At 33.9% G+C, this 25566-nt stretch overlaps 2 protein-coding genes across 4 annotated transcripts in view; one reads left to right on the plus strand and one right to left on the minus strand.

Annotated features, from left to right (window-relative positions):
• LOC134229069 (catalase-like) lies at positions 1–21160 on the minus strand. 2 transcript variants are annotated; one of them, XM_062710776.1, is made up of 14 exons: positions 20960–21160; positions 15497–15571; positions 14045–14120; positions 12875–13046; positions 12646–12756; positions 11257–11387; positions 11097–11147; positions 10668–10847; positions 9870–10061; positions 9270–9422; positions 7698–7836; positions 7313–7467; positions 673–858; positions 1–515 (listed from the first exon to the last, which is right to left on the minus strand). In XM_062710776.1, exons 3-14 carry the CDS (start codon positions 14099–14101, stop codon positions 489–491), a joined length of 1554 nt encoding a protein of 517 aa, XP_062566760.1. In that variant the 5' UTR covers positions 14102–14120; positions 15497–15571; positions 20960–21160; the 3' UTR covers positions 1–488. The 2 variants fall into 2 exon arrangements, with proteins under 2 accessions (XP_062566760.1, XP_062566759.1); XM_062710775.1 differs by lacking the exon at positions 15497–15571 and having other exon boundaries at positions 20960–21158.
• Positions 16784–25566, plus strand: part of LOC134229070 (tryptophan 5-hydroxylase 1-like) — a 16793-nt gene continuing 8010 nt past the window's right edge. The window contains exons 1-8 of one of the 2 annotated variants that reach the window (XM_062710778.1): positions 16784–17604; positions 21641–21760; positions 22010–22141; positions 22229–22301; positions 22719–22825; positions 22925–22992; positions 23916–23966; positions 24956–25054. In XM_062710778.1, coding sequence (XP_062566762.1) covers positions 17464–17604; positions 21641–21760; positions 22010–22141; positions 22229–22301; positions 22719–22825; positions 22925–22992; positions 23916–23966; positions 24956–25054 — 791 coding nt within the window. In that variant the 5' untranslated portion in view covers positions 16784–17463. The other variant, XM_062710777.1, reaches the window with a different exon arrangement.

Genomic DNA, 25566 nt, shown 5'->3' on the forward strand with positions numbered 1-25566 from the left:
TTTCATATATAGTTTTATTTTAACTATTTAATACATGTATATTCAAATATGAAAGCAAGACAAGCTTTGCTAATGTGTATACATTACTTCACATCCAGGAATCTTTTTGAAAATATTAGCTTTTTTCAGCAAGTTTTTAGTTCACGTCTATTACTGACACAATTCCACGGTATATAAACCGTATATTTAACCAATGTCGAGTTTGCGGGGTTTTATATAAAGCAATTAAGCACATTAAATCTACAATGAATGCTAAAGTATAATCAAAACCACAAAAGAATATAATTAAATATATAATCCATTGTAGAAATGACTGTACAGGTCTGGGTATATATATGCATTATACATGTCAAGTACATAAGAAAAATGTTCCATGAAAATGACAAATTGGGTTTTTGAATCACATGACCATGTCTCTATAAGCATCGTTAATTATGACACATGATGATGTTCACTTATTCTTTGGTTCTGTTTTGCCGTACAACTGTCTAACTCTCTGTCACCTTCACGCCATTCTGAAAAAATACAATATTACGCCACTGTTTTATAAAAGAAGATAGTTTTTGTCCATTTGTTTTAATTAAGTTATAACGGTTTGCGTTTAGATTTAAATTATAATCAATAATAATTCCTATATTATATTATAAATAATTATAAGACTCAATAACTTACCAGCACGACATTGACTTTATTTTTACCGCCTCTCATGGAATCCAGATACGCCTGTAGCTTTTTGCCAAACTCTGGATCCGCCTGCCCAAAGTTCTTAACAGCGCGGTCTTGTAAAAATTTCTGAGCGTTGATCACGTGGTTTCCGATGTTCTCTACAAGGCGATCTCTTTCTTCTGGCTTCAGGACCTAAACATTTAGAAAGTTATTTTATTTTATTTAGAAAAATATTGAAAGTTTATTATTAAAAAAAAATATCTTTTGCCTAACTATTTTGAAAAGTGCAACACCTTTTTCAAGTAAGGTACCTTGTTCGATCTTTTAAAAACCAAATAATTTCTGTAGCTGCCCATATTAATTAATATGCAGTTAATAAAAAATAAAAATCAAAGTACTGAAAGTACTGAAAAGCGGTTAGCATGCTTTCATCGAATATGTACAGTGTACAATAACAAAAAATGCATTGAATGATGATATTAAAGTAGGCATGCATATCTTTTTCCAGTGTCATCAGCGAAGAAGCAGACACACTGAATTTTTGTAGTACTTAACTAAATGGTATAACCAATAAGATCCCAGACTGATGTCACAAATGTTTGTTTCAAAATATCAACCTGAGGTTTTCAGTTTGAAAGACAGGAAGTTCAATTTCAAAAATTTCTCCCTAATTGTCTCCATTGGTGGCGTCCAAAAGTGCTCAGAACGAAAAAAAATTATGTTGATGTTGCAAATTTAATTGGCTCTCATGCTCTATTGATTCTGAAATTAGGTAACTGTAAAGGCTACTATAGCAAACAATTCAAAAAGAAAATAAAATGATAATTCAAATTCTTTAGATTAATTGATGTGGAGTACTGTACATAGATCTTTAGCTGGCTAGTCTGAGAAAAACGGATGGACGAGCAGAGAATTAATTAATTTCAGAGAGCTTCAGTTTCGTAGGCTCACTGCGGATCAGCAGGTGTGACCTGTCATTGGGGATGCTTACTTCTCCTAGGCACCGGAACTTTCAAGGATCCGTTTTTCTTTTGAGACCGATCACTGTTCATTCTGTATTTTAATACAGATACTGAGTACATCTGTTTATTAATATTATGAACTATTTCTCTCACAGGAAGAAAGACAAGAAAACAAGATAATAAAGTTTTAAGAAATGTATACATTATTGACTTTTCATACAATTTAATGTTCGAATAAGTAAATGGAATATGACAATTATTTTAAAAAGAGTCTTGCACGATATGTATAAACGAACATATGGGTCATTTTCAAAAAATGTCCAAATTCCTGTTATACAAGCTTTTTTTGAAAATTTTGCAATAAAAATCATTTTTTTTTTACCCGAAGAATTTAACAACAATCTACAAGTGTAGAAAAAAATTAAGTGCGTTTAAAAATTGACTTGAATACTGAAAAAAGTCCTTCAACCTGAGTAAAATTAAAGAGAATTGCTTGTGATTTGGCCGGATGTTTGACTTCAACTCTGATTATTAATGTAGTAAATATAATTATGCAGTGTAAAATGACCTTTATTGTGTTGTACATGTTTAATACTGTCTAAATGCATGCTAAAATGTGATTGAAAAAGAGTAAGAATATGATTTTTTTTAAGTTAAGAGTGTGTTATTTTGGCCGTGTCCTTGGAGTTACCAGGACATAAAAGTTATCTGTAACAGTTATCTTTCCTAAAGAAACTCTTCACTATCAGCCTCCTTCTTTTGGTCTTGTTCCCGCCAAAATATCATGAGACACTTTACACAGATCTTTTATACCATAGGCACAATATGTGGTTGAAGGCAAGTTTGATTGCAATAGTAATTTATTTTTGAGTCCTAGGAGTTACTTCGATATTGTGATGATAAATTAATTTGCCATTTCTTTGATGCATTGAGCAAGTTTATAACAAAATACCTATCATCTAGGAGCTGTGCTTTATGTTCATAAGTCAGTTATTGCTTTTATACTTCCAATTATTTATATAATAATTCCCTGGTGTTACTGTCCATTTTGTTACTGCAAGAAAAGTTACTCTAAGGATGTATCTAGTTACTCCATGGACAATTTAGATAGAAAATAATTAAAAAGAATGAAAGTTGGAGTCATATGTTTTATTTTCCTCCCTTATTTAAAACTATCCAGTAACTAATTTTGTTTTAAAATGCCAAATTATTTACTAAATGTTTTTACCATTTGAAAATCATATGATTTTGCAGTCTTGGTTATGCAAAGGACAGAATTGGGTAACTCCGGACCAATTGAAAAAAAAACCCTTTAAATTCCCAATTTTAATACAACATTTGTGTAAAGTTTATTACAATATAAAATAACAGAAATATTTTTATCAAATTGGCATTTATTTTTCATATTATGTTTCCATGAGCTATAAATTAATTCAATAAATAATTTGAGTAACACAAAGGACAATGTTTGGTAACACAATGGATGTAAAAACGATTAAATATTTATGTTATTAATATACTCTTGCATGTTCTTTTGTTTCTGTAGGAAAATATACAACTTTTATTTCTTTTGAATAAATTGAAATATCAAACTTCATTATGTAATGCAATCATATCTCCTTTTATGCTCTTTAAAGTAACCTATGGTAACACCATAGACAAATTTAGTTACTCAAGGGACACAGCAAGGATTAAAGATAGAAAAATGAAACAAGCGTATTGCATATGGAGTGGTAATTGTGTTCATTGTATTGCAGAAAACAAATGTGGTGGGATATTGCAATTCAAGTAACAATAAATAATGAAGTGCTAAAAATATATGATGGTTAAAAATGGTAACACAAAGGAAGTTTTAGGTAACACAAGGGAATGTGAAATAAGGCAGAATATGATTTGTTTTCTTTAGTCTGAGGATTCTAGTTATGTTCTCTTGATGAAGATGATGTAAACAAGACACATTAAAAAATTGCAATGAAGCCAATAGAATCCAAGACGTGAAAGATAGATTTATATCATTGAATTGAAAATACCTTTAAAGTTATATCAGATTCGGAACATTTCTTTGCAAATCATGTAAACCCTTAAATGAAAAAGTCACAAATTGTTCATAACTGTTCTAAAAGGATTTCAAAAGATTTTTTTAAGGAGACAATGTACCAGTCATTACCCTAGAATACAATTTTGCATTTAGTTGAGGATGTTCTTCAGATTTGTCCAACTGAAATCCCTCATGACTGTTCTACATCCTGTAAAAGTTTTTGCTGAAAGAAGTTTTTAACCTTGGATGTACATAAGCTTTTGGAAAGTGGTGGTGAAGATTATATAGTCGAGGCAGCATTGGACAACAACAAGACCAGGTATGGTGGCAGACCACTACATTTCAAGCCACTTTGTTGGATTGTTACCTTGAAGAACTGTCAATGAAAGTTTGGCAAACGATCAGTGGATACAAGAGTAAAAAGGGCAGGAAAATATCAGTGAAAAAAATGAAAAAGAGTACAGATTAAAAAAAGTCAAGAGTTCCTGATAGGAAATCCCACTAAAGAAACTGAAAAGACTGACACCCTGGAAGAGAAAGAATTGGAGTCAATAATGAACATCAGACTACAGATGAAGAGAAATCAGATCCTTTGGAAGAGAGGCTGGATAAAGATACAGAAAAAATGAACTTAAATGTATGCACGGGATTAGACAGAACCTACAACCATGTTCCTTTTTAACAGGCCAAAAACTGTAAAAGATAAAAGCTGGTATAGCATTGCTAATGTTTTAATAACATGTCACCATCATATCTTGTAGATGTGTATTATGTAGAGAGCTCATTGTGGAAAGAGGCTAGCTGTAGATAAATGAAATGAAAATGTAAAATCCATAAAAAGATTAATACATTCTATATATTTGAAATCTGGTCATTTACAAATACATGTACATGTTCTAGTTTCACGATTATTTCTTCATTAAAAGTTAGTTCTAGCTGATCTAAGACTCATCTATGTAAACCTTTGAATCTTTTAAAGGTGTCCTTTGTGTTATTTTTTGTCATTGGTGTTACAGCTTCTGCTTGGATATGTAAATACACTAACAAGTACTGATCAATGATTCAAAGTCATGTGATAGTAATTATTTATTATTCGGGCATAACAATTTGATTTCATTTTTCTACTGTCATATATCTTATGATTGGATAGTTATGTCTATGTCGTTACTGTTTTATCCTTGGTGTTTTTAGTCAGACTCAAAATGTATAAATAAAGAAATCCCCCGCCAATTTTTTATGTTAAAACCATATACTCTTATATTCACCTCTAGGGTAATTTTATTACTATCTTTTCGAAGGAAGGAGAACAACTTTATTATTTCTTTCTAAGTATTACACAAAATATCCTTAGTGTAACCTTTATGTCCTTTGTGTTATGCAAATATCCTTGGTGTTACCAACACATTTTTCCTATATTTATGTTCTAAATCTTTATACAATTTTATCGAAACTTGCAACACAATACTGTCGTTTTCTAATACTAAGTTTATCTGCAAAGCAAGTATTTTGTGCTGAGGTAAATAATGTATGCCTTAAGTAAACGTGTAAGATATATACAAAAGTTACAACACTTACAACTTCCAGCTATACTTTATCTGATAATTTTCTGTTATGAAACTTCAGTTTGATTCAATAGAATAATTTTATCACTATGTTGAGATTGTTATTCTAAAAACCTTAATTTTTTTTTTAATTATGATTTTACTATGACTTTTAACTAAGTAACACCATGGACATTTATTGTTGGGTCCATGTACATATAATGTTTTTTTTAGTATATGTTAATAGAATTCTTTGTGCTTTAACATTGTTTATGCATCTATGATGTTTGAATGCTAAAATAAAACTTTAAAAATTTTAGATTGCCACATTTATTTTTGCAAAATACTGGTGTTGGAATTTGGACAAATTTTGAAAATGACTCATATACTGAGTATTTGGCAAATATTTTTCATGAAATATTGTATTAAAAAAAAAAAAAAAAAAAAAAAAAAAGCGTGTGAAAAGGAAAGTTGTTGTTTAATCCATCAATACTAGTATTTTTAAAATTCAAAGGTTCACTAAAAGTCAGTGTATAACAAACAATTAAATTGTCCATTGCAAGAATTACCTAGGTATCATTGTCACTTTCTTCAATATGTCGCATAAGCAATACATTGTTTTTTTTTTTTTTTACTAAAAACAAGTATGCGAATTTCTATCAATATGTCTGTAAGCATCTGTATTTTAATTTTTATTTCTTCTCAAAGGCTCAAAATGATAATTAACAAATTGGACAAATTCAAATTTAAAAAGTATTTTTACAACTTATACCTTGCATAGGAATTTAGCAAACTTTCAAAAATAATCATTCATTAGATATAATTTTCAATTTGTGCTTATCGTCAAGATTTTTCATGCCTCTTTTTTTCTGTGCATATTTTATATCGGCTGATTTTTAGAAAAGGATCGAATGCCGATTAAATTTTTTTCTCCAATTTTTTAAAATTAATTTTAGTATTTTCAGGCTCCCATTATTTTTTTTTAAAATAAAAATGTGATCGTTTAAAATCGTTTGTAATAATTAGACTGAGTACAGAATTTATCCCTGGAAACAAAGCTTTTATCATCTTTTAAATAATTTCAATTGAGAAAAAAAGGAGAAGAAAACAAACGTTTCATTATGGAAGTAATCCATAACTGTACAACTTACAGATGTATTCAGTATTTTTATATAAAGGCTTTCTTCGTGTACTAGTATTACTTAAGTTAATTAAAGGGATGCCTTAATATTTTGGCAAGGAAAATGAAACTCGATCGAGAGATTCTCCGGTGTTTTGCAGTCAACCCCTTTAGCCAGTAATTAACCCGTCCTCCCTGTGCCCAGTAGCATAATTCGGTCAAATATTTATTGTTCATGAGGGGTGGCTTATAATTAATCACAGGCACCTGAATTTTTATCAGTAAGTCTCTAAATTAGCCAAATATCGAAATATTCTACCCCCTCTATATATGAATACACAAGGTGTCCAACGCCATTTTGACCACCTGTTCGATTCAGGCTTCAATTTAACACATAAATCGGAAATGCCTACTGGTTTTCGTGTAGCATTGGGTTCAAATATGATATTTCTCGCTATACATTTCTTCCTAAAGTTTAATCTAACGCGTTGATAATGTTATCAGCTAAACTTCATGCTGACTTCGAATTTCGTCACAGGGCCCGATCGCCATCAGCTGATGTCACGGAAATTTAATCTCGGTACCAAATGCTCCTATACATAAACTTTTTTTAATACAACAATTATAAATTTATTTCATTGACAAACAAAATCAGCAAAAACATAAAAAAACCGAAAGATTATGTTGTTTTGATAGTCTTGATTTTATTTAACATATGTTATATGTGTTGGTACTAGGTAGAGGCTTTGTTGAAGTTTCCGTTGTCGATAGGTAGCGCCTTATGGAAGTTTCCGGTGTCGATAAAAATCGGACACATGCCATAAAGCGGTTAGCGAAGCTAACCGCTTAAAAATGAAGAAGTCATCGTAATCCCCTATTTCTTGTAAACCTCCATCTCTATCTTGCTTCTTTGATCGGAATCATAAAAATAAAAATCATAGCCTCATATCAATGGAACCCCCCTACTTGAGGAATCATTACGTACCTTGTTCCAGAAAATGTTGACCTGTGAGAAGTTATCCTCGTCCGCCGAGTTGTAACGCTTACACTCCCCGGAGATCGTGAAGGGGCACATTTCACAGCCCGCGGGGTCATCCTTAGGCCCGGAGAAACTGTTAGGGAAGTAGTTCGGGGCCCCGCCTACAAAATCGACAAGACGGAAACTAGTAGTGATTAAAACGAAATTATTTATGATCAGAATGGCACCCACGTTTATGCAGCTTGGAGACTTTAATCCACGATATCTGACGCTTCTCAAGGTTTTTTTCACGATTTTTATAGTCTACAGACCTCTTGAATATCAAAAACGTGAAAAAGCCAGGAAAACGTCAGATATTTCAGACTAGGAAACCTAAGCACAGTTGCCTGACCTTGGTTGTCCGTGACGCACTGCGGCCCGTCTCTCTGGTAGTGGAAAGTTTTGGCTTTGTAGGGGCAGTTGACGGGAATCTGTAGGTAGTTGGCCCCCAGGCGGTGACGATGTGTGTCCGAATAAGAGAACAAACGTCCCTGCAGAAGGAAAAATATTGAACATGAAACACAAGGGATATATTTAGATTAACAGTAGAAGCGTCGCCGGCGAGACACATTGGTTACTGTAAACAAACTCTATTCGCATGCGAGGAATTTCATCGTCATCGTGAACATTTCTCGCTGCGAACCGGTCCTTAAAGTCTATCTATCAAAAAAAAAACCAGAATAAAAAGCTTGATTGCGGAAAGTAATCGTCGCATATTAGTTTACCTCACCGGCAAATCCCGATATATAGAGTCGTTGCGAATGGAAGTTGACTTACAGTATCTAAAGTCTAGAGCGTTTGCTCTAGTGCCGCGGAGTAAGGAGTTGTCCTATCAATCACACAAAGGTTTGAATCACACTGCGGGTCATGGAGACAATTTCTACAGATGAGATGGTATATATCGAGGTACTGTTTCACATTAATTAAGCGTTGGCACCAAAAATCTCTCGCTGCTCACCGGTAGGCGGCGAGTGAGTACGCCATGCACACAAACCAAAACAGTAGAAACTATAATCTATAACGTGTCACGGAGAAAAAGACAACTTCGTTGTTTTGGTGTACGTGAATTATAGTACATTATTTTGTGAATTTAAAAAAATCCCTGTATTCGAGCTTTTCGATGACTCGGCATTGTCAAATGAAAGGATATAAATATTTTGTTCCTTATGATTAAACACTTTGTTGAGTAAAAGATAAGCAATGGATGTAATTAAAAGTTCGATGTATATTTAGTACCTTAGAAATTATTTCAGGAACGTATAATGACCTATCCTGTAAAGCATATTTGCATCTTTTCTGAAAATTGTGTGATAGATTCACTTCTAACAAGATATTCCATGACGCAGTTTCCAGGCAATTTAGAATAACTAGTAAAGATCAAATATATTGACTATGTGCATGCTCATACACAATTGCCGGTAGCAATGTGCCGAGTTTCACATTTTGATAAACGTGTCCTTGGTCTGCTTTCTGAACTTAATATGTATAGATGAACCAATAAAATACACGCCATACTGGAACCTGTAGGAGTAAATTAATATCTGTTAACAGTTATACCGGGAATTCAAATGATTAATCATTTCCTGCGAGAGTAAAGTACAACAAAGCCTCTTTGTTTTAAAATTCCATATATTTAAAAAAAAAGAATAATTCCGTATTTCGAAATTCACCGAATATTAACCATATAACAGAGTTAAGCAATTCTCCCGCCAGTCTGCTATATCCCTTTATCTGAAACCTTTTCCTAGCCTAAGGAAATACGTACATGTACCTGTACATAGAGATACTAGGCTAAGTAGAAATTCTCGAAGCTTCGCGTTATTCTGTTTTGTCCCAAAACTAATGCATAGAAGAACCATAACCACATTTTATCATTGTTACAAAAGGGAAAGGGGAGTGACTGAGTGAGTTATATGGCACACACCTGTAACATTTTGTCTGGACTGGCATCTATCCCCGGGATGAAGTGAGCGGGGGAGAAGGCTATCTGCTCCACGTCAGCGAAGTAGTTCCCGGGGTTCTTATTCAGGACCATTTTCCCGACCTCAATCAGCGGAAAGTCCTTCTGGGACCACACCTGTAAGAATATCATAATAACGGAATTACATTAATAACGGGCCCGCATTAACAAGATCTCAATCAGCGGAAAGTCCTTCTGGGACCACACCTGTAAGAATATCATAATAACGGAATTACATTAATAACGGGCCCGCATTAACAAGACCTCAGTCAGCGGAAAGTCCTTCTTGGGCCACACCTACAAGTACTTCATAAGAAAGGGTTTACAATAATAACGGGGCTGCATTAACAAGTATACCATATAAGGAATGCATCAGCAAGTTTACCCCCACCCCCAGAAAGACCACTAAAACTTTGTTGTTCATTTAGCATTACATTTTTTTCTTACAAAATATCCAACTACAAAACAGAATTGTCAGACTAAGTATGTGGTAAACATCTACAAGTATATGCAACTATACCAGTAAAGGGGATTTTGAATTTTACCTTGTAAGGGCAACTTTACCTTTGTGACATCAAACGGATTCCATTTATATTTCTCTGCTTGCTCAAAGGTCATGACCTGTATCTTGACGGTCCAAGAGGGGAATTTTCCTTCCTCAATGTGATCATAAAGGTCCCGGATCGCGTAATCCGGATCTTCAGCAGATAGACGATGGGCTTCGTCAGCCATCAAATTCTTGATGCCCTGGTCCGTCTGTTGAAAATAAAAATCTTAAATTGCTTGGCAGGTGACGGCTTAAGTGTACTTTTAGATCAATTTAGGTACAATATGTATGGAAACGTGCACTGAGACATTCTTGTTTTAAAACTATGTTGTAATAATGTGAAATACCATGACATATAAACCATGTATACATAAATGCAAATCATGTTCAAGAATTATTTCTGAAACATACTTACGTCAAAGAATTACTGTAAATCAATTTTTATTCACGAGATCTTTTATATGTTCAAGTGATTTATTACGCGATAAGTGCGTGAGCGAAAATTTCATTCTCGCATATATTAGTACATGTATTCCTTAAGTTCTAATAACAATTCGTGGAAAGTTTGCTTCGCTTAAAGAGTTTTAAAAGGTTTATCGCGATAGTATTTTAGTGTCGCGAAAATTTTTCAATGTACGAGTACGGTTACATGTATACATTTTTGCGAAATGATTATATATGTAACTATAGATGATTTATGTTAAAAAGACCTGGCTCTGCATTGTCTAAATTACATGGACAATGACTTTTTATCCCTTCTTCTTTAATTTCAAAAGTGACATTATATGTAAATCATACAATAATATGTCGTGAACCTTAAAGTGGAATTTGCAGTAAACTGGTTGATTGTCCTTGTTGACCAGTTTAAACGTGTGACTTCCGTATCCGTTCATCCTCCTGTAACCGTCCGGTGTGCCCCTGTCGGAGAACAGGAAGGACACCTGGTGAGTGGTTTCTGGTCTCAGGGTGATGAAGTCCCAGAACATGTCGGGGTCCTGTAATTCATTATAGTACATATGATGGCGACAGTATTATTGATTCCCCCTGCCCAAATCCCCACTTCCCTCCCCTCTAGGAACTCGATCTCTCATTAGTTCTGTTGCATCCCATTGACCTTTCTACTGACTAGGTATAACATCCAGAATCATAAAGGATAATTTATTACACACATGCAAATAGTGTAAAACTTAAATTAATGATGCAATTTTTAACTTGAATCAATATACACTGCAATTCATAATTACCTTCAGGTGAGTGCGAGGGTTTCTCTTTTGTGTATGAATAAAACTGGGAAACTACAGAAAAACAACAGTATCGTTAACATTGCAAGAAAAGTTATTAAGCTTTTTTCTAAGTCTTCTGTTAAGAATACATTTGAGAATGTTGTTCATATTTATTATTTACAAGGATGGGGTCCCTGATGAAGAAGATGGGCGTGTTGTTTCCCACCAGGTCCCAGTTTCCGTCCTCTGTGTAAAATTTCACCGCGAACCCCCGCGGATCTCGGGCTGTGTCGGCGGATCCACTCTCGCCACCTACAAAAAGGTAGATAAAGGTTACACTGTATATATTATCACTGAGAGAAATGTCATTTTGTGAAAAATTCTGAAAGTTTAATGTGCAAGGTTGGTATAAATCAATGATTGAATCAATGGTTTGAAAGGGGGAAACATTCATCATTCTCACAATGAAATGGGAGGTCACCCAATAAATTTAAAATTTTGGCAATGATTAAATAAATCATACAAAAAAATTATTAATAAATATTTTTCCCTGTTTCTGTTTTCCAAATTCAGATTATCAAATATGAAAAACAATCTACAAAAGACAATTCTCTGAAAAAATAAAATAAAATTAAAATGACAATAAAACACTAATTGTTTAAGTCTGAGTTAAATTGTTCTAAAATAAACCACATCGAGGTCCATCATATATCACACATGACAGGTATTTATTACACCTTATTTACCTGATAAAGGTTCAATGACATTTATTTAAAGCATTTATTAGTCTAGATATGGGACAATACGTACGGAGAATTATTTTTTATAATACTTCGAATCATTGTTAAAATCCAGAAATTCTTTAATACAATGCGTCCAAAGTTGCTAAATAAAAAATGCTTTTTAAGTTTCTGTGTTTTAACAGGACTTAAGCATTCCAAACATGGTCTTAAATAAAGGCCACCTTGCATCTTCTAAATTGTATTCATTCTTTTTTTAAAACAAGTCTATTTTTCTTAACTTTTGATGTAATGGATTCATGTTCTCGAAATTTTTTGTTCTGTCTTTGTATAAACTTGGCTGTGTCCGAATGGCCAAGGTCACTTTTCTGATGTACAAGCACTTGATTCTATGATCAATTTTTAATCCGTTTTTATACCATGGGTTAAAAAATTATCATATGAGCAAGTGCATACGGTCTGATGTCATTAGAAAACTCAACACAGTGTGATAAAGAGGTGAAGTACAACTCAGTTATAACGAACTTCAAGTCACTGGAACCTGTGAAATTTGTTCGTTATATCCGGAATTCGCTAGATTCGTAAAAGACCTTGGAATTCGTTAAACTTATTTAGCTGGGGATCCAAGATAACTTCGCTTTATCCGTGAATTCGAAATATCCGTGTTCATACGAAACAAGTTTTACTGTAATAAGAATTAAGGCAAATTATCAGGTTAAATTCCAAACTTCTGGATGTGAAAAATATCGTTTTGGAATATTTTCTGCATATTTAACACGCTTGAGGTTGATGAATAAAATAATGGACCGGTGATTAATGCACCATCTTACCCACTGTAGAGAAGCGGACTCCCACCGGTGTCCTTTTGCCGACTGATTCAAATGGTTTAGCCTTTGTGTACTTGGAAATGTCATTGGTACATTCAAAGTAACCGAAAGCACCTACAATCAAAACACAAATGTTTCATGTATAAGTAACACGTCCAGTATATAATATCCGGAGGACATGATTATATTTCACTTTAATATACATGTATGCTGCGTCAGTATGACCCCTGACCTGCGCCCTTGGCGTGTACGACCCTCTCGGGAATTCTCTCTCTGTCGAAGTGCGCCATCTCGTCATTAAATACAAAGTCCTGGATAAGGACAGGTCCCTGTGGACCCACTGTCATGGTGGCCGTCTTCAGACCAATGGGGGCACCTGTTCCCGTGGTGCATTGTTCCGGGGTCTGACAAAGAGAGAACAGAAAGTCTGGGTCTGTTAAAGTCAAATCAACAAACAGTTCTATAGGGTCAGATAGAGGAAACAGTTCCTGTGTCTCACAAGCAGAACTTGGTCCTAACAAAGTAAAACATCAGTTTTGGACTCTGCTAAATGTAACACAAACGTTTTATCACTTGAATGAGCTGAAAATGTTTTCTTTACTTTTCTTGAACAATATTGATATCTTCATGCATTTCCGACCACAATCAAATAAGAAAATAACTCTTCTTTTAAGAATAAAAATGGTCATTTATTGAAATGAGAAATAAAGGACAGTGAATCAAAAGCAATTGATATAAAAAATGTACAAAAGTAACCTAAGTTAAATACATCAACATCAAAAGTTAAGACACAAATAAAATCAAGTTTGTACCTGAGAGGAACAACAAGTTACATCAAATGTAAAGATACGATAATGGCATAATTGACATAAGATATATAACCAAATGGGTCTCAAGAATGGTGTCAGATATTGCTAACCAGATAATATGGAATCAAAGAATTACATGTTCATATGTATATTTTATAGATTCTTTTAAAATTCGACACCAATTAATGCAAGAATTTTAAATTTTCAACCTACACTTCAAGAAGGTATATAAAACGCAAATCCAAATGCAAAACATCGACTCTTATGTACTTTTATTAATAATTTTTGAGTATTAAAAATAATTTTTAAAAATGTCTTTACTTAAATGAAATACTTTGGTGTAAATTTTTATTTAGGATGGATTTTACTCAGAGAATTTCAACAATTGTACTTTATATCCTCGCAAATTGTAAGTATATTACTTTATAAACGATCTGAAGAACTACTTGAATGTACCTGGTACAACATAAGTAAAGAACGGTTTTTTCAAAACATATTGTCGGCCCGCACAACTTTTTACAGCACAAATGTATCAGTATCGTAAAAAGAGACCTAGTTCTATGACCTGATTTTTGGCGTACACGTGTACTTACCTTCTGTGACGATTTAAACTCATTCAGTTGTTCTGCAGCCTTGTCTCTGGTTGCCATGGTGAATTATTTCTTCGGTCTGAAACAATATAATGCACTGTAAGAGGAATATTAACACAGACACACAGACAGACAGACACAGACTTTAAACTTGTTTATGTATCAGGCGACCGGTTTTTTCCTATTATCTGAACAAAAATCGTCAGGCATGTGAGCTGATAACGCAATACACTATAATCTTAAGTCAGATGACTTTTTTCTTTTCAAGGCCAGCAGCATCGAGTTACAGTGTTCTACTTAGATTTGACAATGTACCAGTATTAAATAGCTCCATAGCTCTGATATATATCGTCAAAAATCCTAGTGTATAGCAAAGAAAAAAAAATGAAGATAAAAACTTCTACAAATATGACAAAATATATTTTGCATTTTTACAACTCCCCCCTTTTTAGTTAATTGCAAGTTTGTGTTTCAATCTTTATGAAAACCTAATCTACCATTGCGTTTTGAGGGTACAACCAAAGGAAATATTAACAGCCCAGAGCTTTTAAACCATTTTTGTGGATACGGCTAAACTAGAATTTGCCCGATGCCCAATCCAATTCACTTTTTTTTTCGATAAAGGTTTTTTAATAAATAATATTTGTTAACCGTCCTATACAATATACTGTAATAATAAAACTATAATGAATGACAGGCAAGAGGAATTATCCTATTTAATCCACATATCAGTAGAAATTTAGCATTGTTCTTTTGCCTTAACGTTGAATTGCACTCATTGCTATTTCATGGAATTTTATCAAGAAAAACAAATAATCTTGGATAAATTGTAAAACTTAAAACCAGCAATCAAAACGGAATAAAATCCGAGATACTGTGTAAACACAAAAATACCATAACCGCGTCTTTATATTCATGTCATTAAACACCACTGTTGCTCATTTCTAATTGATTACAAAGTATAAACTTCTAAATTTCATCTTCCAATTATCAATATTAATACACAATCATTAGTTGGGGCGGATACCTATTAAAATTCAATTATTAATTCTCAATCCCGTCCAAAAATCGGAAGTTGTGGACAATAGATATGGATGTTATTAAAATGAAACCTCAGTATAACATTGTCATATTTTATTAAGTGTTTTTCCATATAATCAAAGGTTAATTGAGAAAAGGACTCGGGTAAGGTTACATGCATGTCATAGAAAAAGTGTACGGTTAGCGGATAATTCAGCACAAACCTTGATCACATGAACATTTTTTATTGTCGATGAGTAACACTACATTTTCGTTGCCAACAGTGAAAGGTGTTACTTTACATACATACTACATGTATCAGGAATAATGCATGTGTGGATACATTTTTAATCATAAAAGACTTGTTGACTATGGGACAGTAGTACGTGCGTGACAATTAGATCTTGAGTTCACTGCCAGGATAAGCGACCATACCATCTGTAGATTGGCGTAGGTGGTACTGATTATAAAATGCAAATCTGGCAAAATTTTATTTCAAATCTATATGACCTAAAAGAGATCAATTTCAATGTTTTGGGTGTTCGTTTACTTGACAATAGATAAATAAAGCAAAAACCCAATCCCAAAAGTATGATTCTACAACCTCCTTCATTAATAATTACGAACTTAACAGAAAAAATCAAATTAGAAAATATAAAGTAATTTTTGAGGTAGGCAAAATCTAAGGAAGAGCTGCTTTGTGTAAACCCTAGGGTCAAAGGTCAGTTACAAAGCCTATAATAAACTTTCTTTTTGTATACATCTAAGAAAATTAAGCTTGAAGTCTGTAGATTAGAGCAATCTTGACTGTAGATTATTGCAGCGAAATAAACACTTGTTTGGAGGTGGGAGTGACTAGTCGCCGAAATCGACGTAAGAGGCATTCATTCAACAATCTCTCATGAGCCTCGTTTGCTGATAGATTGCTTAAAACAGACATTTCAAAAATCAATCCCATCAACCCCTCGCTTCCCTCAACCAATCAGAAGTTTTCTCTTCTGATCTAGATTCGATAAGATGGAAAGCATTTTAGGAAGATAAGCCCCTCATTTACGTAGTTGCCATTTCGAGCAAAATGCAATGAATACGCAAGTAGGTACAAACTGAGTAATTATAAAATTAAACAGAATTCCAAGAAAGAACGAGGTATTATGATATTAATCAAGAAGTTTGGAGAGAACGTCATTGCAATTCGAATTTTTATTTTACCGATCAAATTCCTAATTAACACTTTTTATCAATTTGCAGTACATGCATATGATAGCGGTTACATCCAAAGTACGGATTGTATTAAATTTGAATTTACACTCTCTTTTTTTAAAAAAAATCTTATATTGCGTCATAATTGACGTAAGAAATATGATTATCCAACCAAAGTGCCCTAAATTTTATTGTTTCAGAAGACATTGCTGCCATTTCCCCCATTGTGGCCTGAGATTTACGCAAATGTTTCTAATGTGTTAATATGTGTATAATACCAGAGGCCACTGGGAGTCTTTTTCCTTCCAGATCATTATTTCATAACACTGAAAATAGGTGGAATAAATAAATTAATCGAATTGTCATTTGTGTATATTGTCCACTAGTATAGTATTACATACATGTATTTCAGAAGTTTGCATGTTGTAGATGTAGCGAGAAGAATCGACAGTTTTGTTAGATACAGACAATAAAGAAATAACTTATTTCGTTTTTATAACAATCTTTAGAACAATGCTTATGATATTTCACACCGATTCTGCAGAGTTTATGCATTATCGTCTATTTACAAAGCATGACGTTTGAATGCGGGTTTCAGCATTATGTTTTGAATGCGGTGCCCCTATATTGTTGTACGTTTTTGTTAAAACATTGGATATTGTAAAGTGATTCATTTCCGATTTTATGTATTAATTATCAGTTTGGTTGACTTATGTATTTCCATTCACCACGTATCAATGCATATTCATTACCTAACCGTGACGTCACACACGGAATGGACACAACAGGGTTTGTGACAGGTAGCAGGCGTACTTGGAGGATGACGAAATAGAATTGAATCGGATGCGGGCTTTATAATTCCGGCAGCTGCACCACGGCTAATCAGTGGAACTGTCTCAGATGGTGGACGGTAGCTATAAATATTCATAAGCCGGGAAAAAAGTAAACGACATTCGACCATTTGCATAAAATAGCTGTGGAATTTCCTTTTCCCTGACAATCTGTCTTTATTGTGCTTCTCGGTAGGATGGAATACAGTTGAAAATTAAGATTTATCCCGGGAAAATTGATAAAAAATTATATATAAAACAAACAAAAAAATTAAGACGGTTTTTATTTGAAGAAAAAAAAAAGAATTTGGAAAATCGAGGGAATTTACAATAGCAAAACTGGGGAACTGCATCGAAGCTTATAAAATTGCCATGCGCAATTCCTCAATTTGTGGACCGGATCTGGAAAATCCGGAAGAGAAAAGAGACATCTGTAAAATGGAGCAGTTCCGGCAAAAAAGAAGATGCAAGAGCATCCGTGCACCTACGGAGGCGGAAATAGCTAATCTAGAGGTAAGAATTAAAAATATTTTTATTTCGCCCTAGCAGTCGCCGAGTATCTCTCAATGCAGATATTCTTTGAATAGCATTTTTGGCAAAATCGTATTATAATTTTTATCATTATAAAATTATATATATTCTTCAAAGAAAGGATTTCAGTATGAGACTTGTTCTGGGATTCCATTGCCTAAATAATAGAGTTGGAAGTAGTACAGATGAAATGGATAAAATAGATTTTATTTTGAAATAAAAAATATTTCTCAATATGATAAAAAAAAACCCACTAAACCCCTCATTGAAATTTCTTCATTCTGTCGGTAATAATTCCTATGTGATAATGATAGCACCAATAGCCTGCGGGAGCCAGCCTCAGAAACGGTCAAACCTTTGTTTGTGTTTATTAATATTCTGTGTTAATTAGCCCATTATGATCAGATAAATTACGGACTTAATGTGCGATAAACGACGATATGTGTAATCCATATATGGGATTTACATTAACTGTTTATCTCACATAAGGAGTAAAATGTCCACTGTAGCCTGATGTGCCGCTGATTTTGCAGAATCAAACCCTTTCCATCAATTCCGACTGAAAGCAAAAGCGAAGGACATGTATTGAACTACTGATATGCATTATGTACAGGTATCGGCACGTTTTTGTGTGCTCAATTTGACATAAATACTGACAGTCAGTATAATTCAGTACCATAACGTTCTCAAGCAAATAATGTACTATACTTTTTTGTCGAAATTGAGAACTTGGCAGTGTAAATTTTGAAACAAAGCACTTGCAAGTTCAACTCAGACAAAATATAAATGAGAAAATATTGCATTCCAAAGAATTCTACTACAGTTCTATAGCTTTTAGTGATGAGAAGGACAACGCTATTTTTAACAAACGTTTTGCCGAAAACGGAAAAATAAACACAAAACAAGTATAAAATGATGAAGTTTGACTTCAAATTTTGTTGAAAAACAATCATGACAGCATTGCAGAAGAAAGAACTTGAGAAAAAAACAACAATGATCTTTATGTTTAATTACATAGTGATACACGTATGACCTTGAGGATTGCACTTATGCATTAGACCTTTCGTAGTCCTTAATGAATAAGAGACATGGTGCTAAGAGTCTGTTAATATGACTTGTCTTTCAGGCAGTTTTGCATACTTTAAGTACTAAGTAGATTGGTGCCATTGTTAAGAGTATTTAATTTCCACTTCAACTGTTTAATTGTAAATGAGTCAGTGAGATTTCTTACAAAAACTGAATTTACACAAAATTGTTCATCAAGACTTCAGCCCTTAGCCATCGCCCGATTAAAGTTTCGAACATTTTGTTAAGAAAAACCTTAGAAAATCACATTTCATTAAATGTGTGATTTTACTTTACATGCATTTTCTGTTTATTCCACTGAAAAATTCCATGCCTGATAGAATATGAACATGAATTCAGAAAACATGAGCTTTAATTTCTTAAATTTCCATATTTTATAAAAGTAAGTTTAATTAAACATTTTCTGATGATCAATAAAAGCGTCATACAGCCTATGTACATGTAAACGTATATGGTACTGTATTTATAATGTACAGAAGCGGTCGACATACCATACCGATTTTACTGCATGTTGAAAAAATGTTTTTCGTACGTATCAAGTGAGTAAAAATTATAAATTACAATTGTTATTTAATTTTCATATAGTATATAACAAAGTGTACGTTTATAATCTGCTTTTAACCTTTGTTACATTGTATGAATATTTCAAAACTGGTTACGATATGGAGAAAATTTACACTTTTGTACTGAAGTTATTTAGTCCGTTCATACGCTCGCAATTTGACATTATTGAAGAAAGCAATCCACATGTTAATTGATGAACACATTACACTTCTAACGTCTGGTCATTGCTTACTTTTACTTCAATCATGTATTAATGGTTGACAATTTCCGCGTACAATGTACGGACAAATTCGTAGAAATTCTTATCAATTCCGATCAATTATTGTCATGCGCAATATTCCGCTGTTATTTTAAAAGCATTCAGGTTCTCAAGTTGTTTAAAATAAAAAAAAGTCATAGTCAATTAAAGGAAACCATCTTTCAATTTTTTTTTTATTACAGCCTTAGGCATGTTAGGATATAAACGAGCAAGACAGGATGCAGAAGAGTGCTTAAGTGTTTTCAGTTCGTTTTGACATGACATATGATTAAAACAATTGACGACAGAGAACATCGAGACGCTAGTTGATTATTAAAAGTGTATAGAACCGATTTAGCTGATATAAATTGAATCTTTACTGTTTTTATTGTCTAAGATATATTCCCTTTTAATTGCAAGTTCAAGTACCTATGGTTAATATTATAGTACAATTTATGCTACATATGGAAATAATTATAACGTTTTGTGCTACTTATGGTGATTATTGGCGCGGTTTGTCCTAGCCATGGTAATTATTGGCACGGTTTGTGTTACTGTGGTAATTATAAGTACGGTTTGTGCTACCTACGGTATTTATAGTACGGTTCGTCCTACCTGTGGTAATTATTGGTGCGGTTTGTGTTACCTGTAGTAATTATTGGGACGGGTTGGGCAATATAATAGATATACCTTTTTTATTTTTTGTGGTAATTATTGGTACGGTTTGTGCTATATACTTGACATGTGGTAATTATTGGTACGGTTTGTGCTACCCGTGGTAAATATTGGTACGGTTAGTGCTACCCGTGGTAATTATTGGTACGGTTTGTTCTACCTGTGGTAATTATTGGTACGGTTTGTTCTACCTTTGGTAATTATTGGTTCAATCAAAGCGTTATATATAATCAGTACCGATGGGTACCTGTGGTAATTATTGGTACGGTTTGTGCTATATACTTGACATGTGGTAATTAACTTACATATTCACATGCTACCCGTGGTAATTATTGGTACGGTTTGTTCTATCAATCAGAGCGTTATAATCAGTACCGATGTCAGTTCTTACACACATGCATCATCCACATATGATCATGAACTGCGTAAATTTTGTTTGATGTAAAGCTTACTCTAGCAGGTTTCAGAAAATCAATTTTATTAAAATATAAGAATCATTATAAACTTCATCCACATTGTACCTGCATTTTTAGACAACTTTATCATTTGAGGTAATTATCAAATACCTGCATCTCCCACAATATGTCAGCTCGACGCGATAACCCCCAGCCGTAGATCTTTTTTATAATTTTGTTTAATGGATTGTAAATTGGCATTTGAAAATTCAACCTTTGTATTGTAAAAACTCTTAAAGTATTTTTATAATTCAATAAAGTTAACATATTTTAAGTCGAAAGTTTCTTTTTTTAAAAAGATATTTCAAAACGCCCTTACCTGTTCTGTTTTGAGCGCTTGTAATCAAATGACAAGCGAAGTTTGCAGTGTTTGACACAATACGGACGTTCCTCTTACTAGGTGAAACAACAAACTGACGGCAGTTCACTTTTGTCGAATTCTTGAATCAGACCGTAAACTGGGAGCGAGACTTCTACTTATCTATGTCTACATGTATCTATATATATATACATAATGTGTATATCATAATTTACAACGTTTAAGATAGCAATATCCTTGATTTATTTTAAAGTTCCTACAGAATGTTTTGTTTACGTACATCAGTACCAAACTGACGATTTCTGAGTAATTTAGGGAAATGAGTTATTGATAGTGTGTGTTGTATCATCTTGTTTATTATATTGTCACACTGAACATTATGAGTCATTTTCCCCCAATGTCTTGATCAAATTTGACTTAAAATATAAGTTTTTAAAATGTACCTCGTTGACTTTTAAATGAAAATTTCATACATAATATTGCAAAATAAGTACATGATGTTCAAATGATGTAATGATTAATCTCTATCTACTTAAAAATTATCTTGAATTCACCACATTGAGCACGCAAATCAGCCTGATTCTCTTTCTAATTTTGAAGCAATCCCTTTAATTTTTTTTCACTTTTACTTTGACCACATTGTGATCTTGACCTGACTCGTTAACCTTTTTTGTTTTACAGGAGAACCTGAAGCAGTTGGACGGAATTTTTAGTCCTTCCGGTATAGGGAAGACCACTTCCGTTGTGTTTACGCTTCAGAATAGAGTGGGGAACCTGGCAAACGCTCTCAAAATATTCCAGGTGAAAACTCCTCAAACACTATGTTTGTCATCCTCTAAAGCTACATATAGGACTGTGTTTTATCTAGATGCAAAAGAGCAAATAAACATATACAATCTAAAATATTTAAATGAGGTTTAGACACTGAAAAAGAGGAGTTTGTATTCTTCTTTTAGATAAGTGCTTTTTACTGATGTTCAGGATATTGTTATTCAAGCAAACTAATTAGTGTAAATTACTGGCGAGGAAATCATGCCTGTTTATTTGTAGGACAACCACATTAACGTGGTACATATAGAATCTCGGAAATCCCAGAAGAACGAATCGGAAGCGGAAATTTACGTGGAGCTGGAGACGGACAACATCCGGTTACAGGAGCTTATCAAACGTCTGAAGAAACAGGTGGCCGGGATCTCCTATAACGACATTCCCGTCCCGCCGTCCCCCGCCACAGCCGCTAGGGTACCAGCCACAGGTAAGATAAAACAGGTGGCCGGGATCTCCTATAACGACATTCCCGTCCCGCCGTCCCCCGCCACCGCCGCTAGGGTACCTGCCACAGGTAAGATAAAACAGGTAGATCCACTCAGGTAAGATATATGACAGGTAGATTTACTCATGTAAGTTAAAAAAGCCAAAGGTAGCTGGGTCAACGTCATTCAGGTTTAGCCACAGCTATTCTACCTTCAGCAGTTGAGTTAGGTTTACATAGTTCTTCTTTCCACTGGTAAGTCATATGCCATGGATCCAAATTCTCTGTACAGATAAATCATTACACAAACTTCCTGTTGTTTATTTTTTTCTTATTTTGGTTATAACCAATGTGTTTGCTGGTGACTGTTCCCTCTAGTTAAACTATTCCCAAAAAGCTTTTATAACTAACTTGATTCCATTGAAATATGATAATAAAAAATACATCATATTGCTACATATATTGTATCTCTTCTATTCGAATAACCTAATCAAATTATTTCTAAAGCGGAAGCTTTAGCCAGTGCGCCATGGTTCCCAAGGAAGATGTCAGACCTGGACAAAGCTGCCAATCGTGTGCTTATGTACGGCTCTGAGTTAGACGCCGATCATCCAGTAAGGCAACAAAACTTAAATTGTGTTCTGATTCTCATGTTCAATGTATAGCTTTAAATAATACAATTAAAAAACATTACATTTTTAAATTTACGATAGGGATTCAAAGACAAGATTTACCGTCAAAGAAGGAAGATTTTCGCTGATATTGCAATGGCCTATAAACAGTGAGTATATGATGAATAATACGGTGGCCATTTTTCGTCTGACGTCATATATTGTCGTCTGCTGATGACAGAACACTTCCACATGACAAAGCGTCTATCTTCACCTTTTGTCTGTAGTCTTTGAATTGCTAAGACCCCCTAATTGTATCTTTAATGCAGATATCAGAATGTGGAATTTATTCTTTTTGATTTCTGTATACAATAATTTTGGGGGGATTGAGGTTCTGCGAAGCAGGCGGACGGTCGATACAGGGTGCCCGAGCACGCAGTAGTCCTGTTCGTGGCTAGGTTAATACCCTGCTAAATACTTATGTTTATTTATTGTCTATAATAAGATTGGCCGCTATGGTGGACGTGCTGTTACACCAGAAAAAACGCACTCTGTTATGCAAAACAACAAGATTCACAACTCAAATAGTTCAAATGTTACTTTCATTATTTCCTTTGACATTAAATGAATCCTTTCATGAATGAATTGCGTTCTTGTCCTTGAATCTTCAGTAAGATTTGCCGAGCCTGCAGTTGTCTCTGATTGCATATCTTACTGGTATCTAGATTAATGACGATACTAGGAGTCATTGTTTTATAGGTTATCTGAACACAATATGCAAACATCAGCATATTGCATACAGATTGGGAATTAGTCAACGAAATTATAAAAAAAAATGTGTTTCTTATAATTCACTCATTTTTTACCGACTGTACGTGTATTTCTTCTTTTGATTCATATATACATAAAGTATTACATTCGCAAATAGGCACAATTGCATGAATAAACTGATATTTGTAAGAAAACAAGTTTAAATGTACAGCGTCTGTAAATTCTGCTTTTTACAATTATCTTGAAATAACCTTTTACATAAATATGTCTGAACATATTCTACAGATTAATTTCTAACATTAGACTCCGATTCCTTTTCTAGTGGACAGCCCATTCCTCGAGTGGACTACACTCGGGAGGAAATCGACACCTGGTGAGTACACGTAGAAAGCGGCTAGAAACGTCACAAAATCTGATAATGCAACACCAATATCAATATTTTTACACAATGTTTTTTTTATCTTATTCGGAACAAATTCGTATCATCAGTTCTATACGTACAATCTTTTGAGTGTATAACTGTAAAAAAGATAAATTACTGAACAAACCTGAATAGAACGAACAGCAATTTATTTCTCAAAGATTATAACTTAGGAATGAAACATATGGAGATAACGAACAGTATTCAAGTCCATAAAACAATACAAAACAGGAGCAGAGCAAACACGGAACTCCAAAAACAAAAGGTGTGATCATGTGCCATGGAAGAGTGAGCATCCCCTGCTGACCGGTTACACCCGCCGTCTACTCCTAGTCATATGATATGAAAATAACGAAAAAATCCGTCGTCAATTCAGTTTGTAGATAATGAACTAACAATTAGTATGAAAAACGTCAGTCAGCAATGATAAATTGTATTTGCTAACAAGGTCATTGTATCGACCATAGAACTTATGAAATGATGACTTTAAACGAGACTGCTGATATTCTTGTTTAATCAGCTTGTTTGTCAACAATTCACCTCGTTTAAGAGATTGTTCATACATAGAGCTATGCGTATCGGATCAACTGAGATACATAAACTCCGTAAAATCCGTATGCAGGCGATGAAGGTAATCATATTAAAGTCATCATGTTTATCATAGATTGGTTGTTAGATTACCATTAACGTCTTTTTCAAGTAAAATATCCATATATGAAACAGATATGTCAGACTCTGTGGTATCCTTTATCTTAACAAAGTATATACTCTTACATAGTAGTGTTAAAAGTAGGCAGAGTCATTACCCCTCAGAACCCCTTCACATCCCGAAAATGTCTTTCTAAGAAGGATTTCCTCATCGTATATTGTAATGCATTGCATCCTCATTGAAGATGGGAGCCAGTTGATGAATGAATATTGAAATGTTTCCATTTACTTAGGGGTGTCGTTTTTCGAGAGTTGAACAAACTGTACCCCTCCCACGCCTGTCGGGAATACCTGAGGAACCTCCCCCTACTGATCGACCACTGCGGTTACAGGTAAGTCTGAAACACCTGAATGAAAGAAGTACCTGAGGAACACCCCCTTTACTGATCGAACACTGCGGTTACAGGTAAGTTTAAAACACCTGAATTAGAGGAGCATTTAACCCCCCCCCCACCACCACCACCACACACATGCACACACAGACCGACGACTGCGGTAACAGGTAAGTTTGAAACACCTAAATTAGAGGCGTACTGCATTTTAAGAATCTTTTTATTAATATATTAAACCATCAAAAAAATATTGCAAATTTACAAAAGCTGTTCATCAAACACTAAAACTCAAAGAAATACAGTTGTATAAGCATTTTGCTTTCGGATTTTAAGATGATCCGAGTCATCAAAATTAGGGACGGTATGACAAAACTTACAGCGCTACGAATATATGAACTCCAAATTGTGTTCCTGTCTTTTACGGGTTGCCCGTACTGTACCTAACATTCAGCAAGGTACTTGTATACCATATTTATGGTTAAATTATATGTTAGTTTTTATGCACATTTATG

The sequence above is a fragment of the Saccostrea cucullata genome, unplaced genomic scaffold (genome assembly GCF_032062105.1).
Source record: "Saccostrea cucullata isolate Sc308-1 unplaced genomic scaffold, CSIRO_AGI_Scuc_v1 ctg1369, whole genome shotgun sequence".
NCBI classification, from domain to species: Eukaryota; Metazoa; Mollusca; class Bivalvia; order Ostreida; family Ostreidae; genus Saccostrea; species Saccostrea cuccullata.